The 6937-nt window shown below is 46.6% G+C and overlaps 1 protein-coding gene across 2 annotated transcripts in view; it reads left to right on the top strand.

Annotated features, from left to right (window-relative positions):
• Window positions 1-6937, top strand: part of VGLL4 (vestigial like family member 4) — a 143025-nt gene that overhangs the window by 55699 nt on the left and 80389 nt on the right. Inside the window, exon 1 of one of the 2 annotated variants that reach the window (XM_004702389.2) lies at window positions 307-799. The exons of the other annotated variant lie outside the window; for it this stretch is intronic. Within the exon in view, the coding sequence (XP_004702446.1) occupies window positions 718-799 (82 nt within the window). The 5' untranslated portion in view covers window positions 307-717. Of the gene's footprint in view, window positions 1-306; window positions 800-6937 lie in introns of those variants that run through there. 2 annotated transcript variants of the gene reach the window in all.

The following is a 6937-nucleotide window of genomic DNA, read 5'->3' as shown; positions in this document are numbered from 1 at the left end:
GTTTGCGTCCCTGACGTTTTGGTTTTTAACCTTTATACCCAGCTCCCGAAAAGGAAGCTTGATTAGTTTTCTCTTTACCTCCCCCAGCAGTGCAGTGGCCTAGCAGCAAGGGCCCCATCTGCTCAGGCCCCCGCCCTCTTCCTCCTCCGCCCCCTCTTTCTTTCAAACACCCAATGCCTTTAGGGGCTGATCCCGAGCAGAAAGGCTGGGGACCGGGCGGCCCGGGCCCAGTGCGCGTGCGCGGCCCTCCGGCTGGCCGAGGCCGCTGGTTGCATCGGAGTCATTCCGCGCATAGCCAGCATGTCAGCGCAGCGGGCTTGCAGCGGGCTGTGAGCGCCGCCAGCCTGTCTTTGTCCTAGAAATGTGCGTCGTGTCTGCCTCCGTGCCCTCGTTTTATTCCTGAGCAACACTTGCAAAGACTTCTGAAACTCCTTTTTCATGTTCCACCGAGACTACCATCCGTGTACCGCCTACCGAGAAACCCTGGAAGGGTTTTGTGTGAGTTAGGTTGTGTGTGTGTGTGTGTGTGTGTGTGTACCTTTTTACTTTTCCTTACTTCGTTGTGATCGTCAGAGGTCTTTGTGAAGTGAAGAGGACTGATTGCCAGGAGCTACTCGGCAACCATTGATCGTTTTGTTTTTTCTTTTTTCTTGAAACTTACTGTTGGGGGGCGGGGGGGCGAAAGCAAAGAGCTGGTTTTCTTTGCTAGCCCAATAAATGCTGTTGATGAAGATGGACCTGTTGAACTACCAGTACTTGGACAAGATGAACAACAATCTCGGCCTTCTGTGCTACGAAGGTAGGTGTTCCCTTCGAGAAACTGCTGCGCCCCTAACTTCTGTGAAGGCCACTCCCTCCCGTTTAGCAGTCCGATCGCATTCTGGGCATTTTGTGCATTTCCTTAGGACTTTAGGGTGTGTGGAACGCAAGACTATCATTTCTAGTTTGGCACTACAAAGTCTGTCTGTGTTACAGACTGAGGCCGGCAGGGCCAGAGCGGTGAAATACAATCTGGTAGAGAAGTTTGCTTTGTTTGCAATTTATGAGCTCTTAATTTTTTTGTTTTAAGTTCTGAAACACTTATTTCTCTTTTAAATTTCCGTTGGCATTGCCCCAAGTGAAAGTTAGACGGGTGTGGGGAGAGGGCTTGGGGACTTCCTTTAAGCACCCCACCACCGTGTACAGGGTTGGGGTTGCCTGCGGGGGGGCCCCCCCCTCCCCGAACAAAACGTTACAGTGCGTTTCCGTGGTAGACAGCGATGGTCCCCAGCAATGCAGGATTTTTGTATTCCGTTTGGGGCGGCCGAGTACAGACTGGCCCTTTGTTTGACTTGCCATTTCCTGTGCTGCTCTGTGAGAGTTCTGACACTGAAGGATGCTCCCTCCACGCTGGAGCCCCTGTGGGAATCATTACACAACACCCAGGCCAGAAAGCTAAATTAAAAAGGGAAGGGTGGGGAGACAACAGGGGGCAAAAAACGCCCTAGATGGTCCTTATTATCGCCCGCTACCCCTGAGGTGTGCTCTCACTGCCTTGCAGTATTCCAAGCCTGCCTGGCGAGTAGGAATAAGGGGTGGGTGGTGGGTGGGGGAGATTTCTTGATCTGGAACCCTATCTACGTGCCATTTGGGAAAGTGGTAATGGCCTGGCTTTGACTGGACAGAAGGCTCCCGGGGAGAACTGAAGCTTGGCCCAGCGTGCTTTTCTGTTGTTGTTGTTGTAATTAGGGACAAATCGTGCCCACGTCTCCTTTCCGATTCAGCAGGAGCCGTTGCCATGTTCTCTCCTGCAGTAAACAGAGCATTTATTTCTCTTGAGAAAGAAAAGGAAAGCCAGGAAGAGACTTGGAAGGGTGAGCGGATTCACTTGTGTTTTCTGTGTTAAAAAAAAACAAAACAATTCAGGCCTGCTTCCCGATGAGTTGAAAACTTGCCGCCGTCTTCTCAGGGAAAAACAAAACAAAACAATGCCATTCATGCTGTTTTTATTCAACTCAATGGATAAGGATATTTGAGGTTCTTTTCAGAATGGTGTTTAGGAAAAAAAAAATCCTACTTGTTCCAGTTACGGCGCTTCTAAGTGGCGATTTGTTTTAAATCTGATGCTTTCTGCATGATCTGCTTCCGAGAGCAAAGGTAGACTCCAAGAGTGGAAGAAGCAGCAAGAGGATCCTTGTGGTTCCTGCTGAATTAACACAGACTTTTAAAAACGTAAATACTTTCTCAGTGAACAAGAAAGGGAAAAACATGTGAAGGTGTTGGTAACATGATATTTGAAAAATAAAACACATGATCAACCTTAAGAGAGGAATACGGGGATTATTAGGAAATTGATACCAGATTAACTTTCTAATGTTCTCCAACTGGTGATGGTGAGAAAGACCTAATGGGAAGCTTTTCTACCCAATTTACCTGTCATGTGCTATGTCATACACGGATAGTGTTCTCCCAAGCCTCCTGGTTACTTGGAAGAAAAAACTTTGATTTTTGAAAGTTGAATAGGTATTTGGGTTAATCTGCTATGGAGTATGTTTGGTTTAAACATCTGCTGCCATTTTCCTTATTATGAAAGTTAACATTATTTTAACACCAAAATAAATACACAGGAAATGAAGAAAAGCACAGCAAAATTATGGTGGTTGTTTATGGCCCTCGTGGTTTTCTCAGTGTAAACACTGCACACATCTGCTCTGGACTCAAAGGGTGGTTGGAGAAGACATACATCTGACTTTTTATTTTTTTAAAATTTTAGGAAGAGTTGTAACAGTGATGACTCCTTTAGATCCAACACTTCAGATTACTTTGTATTAAAACATAACAGCTCACCGACATTCCAGGGAAGTTATTTGGAAAATGAAAAGTACGCTTGGTAGGCAATATTTTATTGCATTATTAGCGACGCGAGTTCTACATTTCCCAAGACAAAGGGCCAGATTTTCTGAATTACTAGTTTTAGGAATTAAATATTTAAAAAAAAAACAATTTTACTGACATACAATTCACATATCATACAATTTAACAGTTCATTCAGATTAAGAAGAGTTTTACAATTATGACCACAATCGGTTTTAGAGCATTTTCTTCTTTCTTGCACTCACTGTTACTAGCTCCCCAATTCCCCCCAATCTTCCTGAGAATCTAGGTTCTATGATATTCTTAGCAAAATATCTATGTAAGTTATACCACATTCCTTAGTTGTATGAGACAGAACGCTACTCAGCCAAATAAACCCTATCTGCTCTCGTTTTCCTCAACTTCTCTAGCAGTTTACATACAAAGAGGCGTTTAGCCAATCCTCCTGCAGCCAATTCTCCTTTAGAGTAGACTCTGGCCAGATAGCATTGGGCTGCCAACCTCGGGGTCTGTGATTCAAGCTCACCAGCTACTGCACGGGAGAAAGGTGAGGCTGGCTGTTCCCATAAAGATTCACAGCTCTGGAATCTGTATCTAGAGGGCTGTAAAGGGTCAGGGTTGGCTCTGCTGCAGTGGGTTTGATTTTTTTTTTTTTTTTTGGTTCTACATGATTTAGGTGTGAATTCTCTCCACTTAGTAATTGTCCCTTGGTGCCTGCCTGTCTCTCTAATTGTTTATAAGCATAATTGCGGGTGGGGGGAGATAAAAGGGAAAAAAATAGCCACCGATACTGGGTTTGGGGATTGGGCTGCTGGCAGGGAGAGGGGATAGTAGAGGATTGGCAAAGGCTGGAGGAAAAGTCTGGCTAACTTCTGGAAGCTAACTAATTGACTTCACTAATGATTAGCAAATTAGCAGATTGCTTGTGTTAGTGCATCTGTTCCCAAGCCTCCTTGTTTATGATGACAGTCCCCAGTGCTCAAGCTATAACCACTTAAAGCCTATTTTTGCCCCTGTCCCTATTAATAGAGTCTAAACCAATCCAGCCCCCGTTTTCCCCCTGTTAACTCTTAAAGAGTAATCCACCAATAGGATGTAAACTTCAGGAAGGCCGGGAATTCTGTCTTCTACTCTTCTGTACCCCCCTAGTACCTGATGAGGCTCTTAGGAAGTAGTTTGGGATGAATGTCTGACTCAGAAAAACATCAGTGAAATCTCTCTTGTGGCGGTGGTACATGCAACTGGTAATTTAACATTTAATTATATCCTATCTTGGCTCCGCTGTAAGGAGCCCTGGTGGCATAGAGGTTAAAGCGCCTGGCTGTAAACCAAGCGGTGATTGGAACCCACCAACTGCTCCAGAGGAAGAAAAACAAAGTGTGGCAATCCGCTTCCATAAAAAACGAGGGCATTGCAAACCCAATGAGGCAGTGCTGTAGGCTGATATGAGTTGGAATCCATTTGATGGCAATGAGTTTGCCTTTTAAAAAGTTCCCTAGTTATCCAATTACTGAAAAGCTATCTGGGTCTCAGGAGCCCTGGTGGCATAGTGGTCATGCTTTGAGTGGCTGGCCACCAGGCTAGCAGTTTGAGCCACCAACCCGCTCCGCAGGAGAAAGACAAAGCTTTCTACTCCCATAAAGAGTTACAGTTTAGGAAACTCACCTTTACAGGGTCACTCTGAGTCAGAATTGACTTGGTGGCAGTATGTGTTGGGGTTTTTATTTTCTTTCCATAGGGTCTCAAAAGCAATTGCTGTTGATTCTGGCACATGGTGACCCCATGTGGGTCCATGTAGAGCTGTGCTCCATAGAGGTTTTCAATGATGATTTTTCACAGCGAGATTAGTGAGTTTTTATATTCTGATGCCACCACTCACTGCCATCGAGTCAATTCTGACTCAAAGCAACCCTACAGGACAAGGTAGAATGGTCCTTGTGAGTTTCTGAGACTGCGGCTCTTTATGGGAGGGGAGGCCTGAGCAGCTGGTGGTTTTGAACCGTGGACCTTGCCCCTGAATGGGCTCAAACTGGGAACCATTTGCTGCTAGCAGTTAACACCATCCAGGGACTCTTATAGGGGACCTTAGGCATCATCGGATATGTTTGTCTCATTTTTCCAAGGAAACTGAGGACCCAAAGAGAAAAATTATAAGTGAATTCAAGAAAGTTATGCAGAATTGACTTGAGGTTAGAGCCCAGTGCCGTTGACTGTTCTGTGATTCTGCTATCCCATACCACCTATGCCAACCATTTTTTGTCTCGTCTCCCTGAGTCTGTCTGAGCTCCTGGACGTCAGGCATGGAACCTTGGTGCCTTTCCAGCCCCATGCATAGGGAAGACAAGCGTGCTCAGTCTCCTTCCCCTGAAGCTGCGGGCTGGCTGCTGTGATATTCAGGACAAAGGACCAGTCTGCGCCAGGCGAGCAGAAGTGCTGCCACTTAGGTGTGCTGCTTTTCCCCCTGATTGTGTAGAAGACGTGGCTCCGACACCAGTTAACAGAAGCAACAGGGAGATTAGACCTTTGCCTTTTCTCAAGATGGCGGCCCGCTCACCATTACTTGGTGCTGAAATTTTTCAACCTAATGTGGAGAGCCCTAGGCTCAATGGTTTAAGTACTTCACTGTGGACAGAAAGGTTGGAGGTTTAATTCCACCCTCCCCAGTGGCTCCATGGGAGGGAGACCTGGACATGTACTACCATCGAGATTACAGCCTAGGAAACGATATGAGGCCGTTCTCTGTCCCCTGGTTTCCCCTGGACAACAGCAGTAAATGTCCTCAAGGTTGGCTGGCTGTGGCTTTAAACTGTTGGTGACACAGTAATTATGGGTTGGGAGTATTGGTGTATAATTTTGTAGGAGGATTCTCCCCCTTTTAATTCAATAGTGTGATTTGTATTGAAAGTAAGAAGCGATTGCGTGTTGCGATGCGCTCCAACTTCAAGTTCTTCCAGTCTTACACTGCCCATGTTTTAGATCAGTGGTTCTTAACCTGCCTAATGCCGAGACTCTTTCATACAGGTCCTCATGTGGTGGTGGCCCCCCCAACCATGACATTATTTTCGGTGCTACTTCATAACTGCCATTTTGCTACTGTTATGAATTGGGCGACCCCTGTGAAAGGGTCGTTCGACCAGTGGAAGGGAGTCTGTCGCCTCGCTGTTCTTTGTCCAATGAGCTCAGAGACCTCAGGCCACTTCATAGGAGAGTGTTGGGTGCTGGAAGGTGAAAGGGGCAGGGCAGAGCCATTTTGTGCCAGCCTCAGGGCCCCAGGCTGAGGAGGAGTGCCCTGCGGCTTCAATCCATGGGAGCATTCCCTTCCGTTCATGGAGGGAGGAGAGGAGGGGAGGGGGTGGAGTTTGGTCTCATAAAACATGCCCAGGTGATTCCAAGAGATCCCTCCCATTCGAGAGAAGAGAACTGGCCCGCTTGCATTTCTTCTAATTACAGGTTGTGAGGGAATGGTGTGATTATAGCTCTCCTTCCTTCCAGCCTCCCACTCCTGTTTCTCCACCCTCCTCCAAGGGTCAGTTCCCTCTGCTCTTTATCTCTGGCACACACAGGGCAGACCTGCCTTCCTTCCTCCTCCATCCCTGCCCTATTGCCTTTGTCTATGTCTTCCCTGTGGTGGGTGGGTGTGTGGGTGGGTGGGGGCGGCTTGAATTTGCTGCTGTGAGGATCTTAGAAACGTGCCCCAAGACATGGTCAAACGTGTGAGACGCTTCAGAGCTTAGCCTTGCTCGAGCGGGAGGGGCTTGCTGAGAACCAGGTTTTGCCGTGAAGAAATTAGATCCAGGTTTAGCACTTCCTCATCTACTGAACACTCTTACCAGGGAGCCTTTCTGGCTAGATCTGCTTTCTCTGCCCCACACGCGTTCTTTATGCATCGAGGCATTGCATGTTTAGCTCATTGTAACTCCTCTTCAGCCTTGCATGAGGGGGTTTCAGAAAGTCCCTGGAAAAATTCTATTATCGTGTAATTACATTTTTTCCCCACAAACTTTTTTAAGCTCCCGCATGTTTATAGTACAAAAAAAAAAAAAATCCCCTCTTGTTTAAATGGATTCATCTATTAGTTTTCCAT

The sequence above is a fragment of the Echinops telfairi genome, unplaced genomic scaffold, assembly GCF_000313985.2.
Source record: "Echinops telfairi isolate 266 unplaced genomic scaffold, ASM31398v2 ScPeMD7_31;HRSCAF=116, whole genome shotgun sequence".
Lineage (NCBI taxonomy): Eukaryota > Metazoa > Chordata > Mammalia > Afrosoricida > Tenrecidae > Echinops > Echinops telfairi.
Note: the sequence above shows the minus strand (reverse complement) of the source record. Positions and strands in the feature narration are given on the sequence as shown.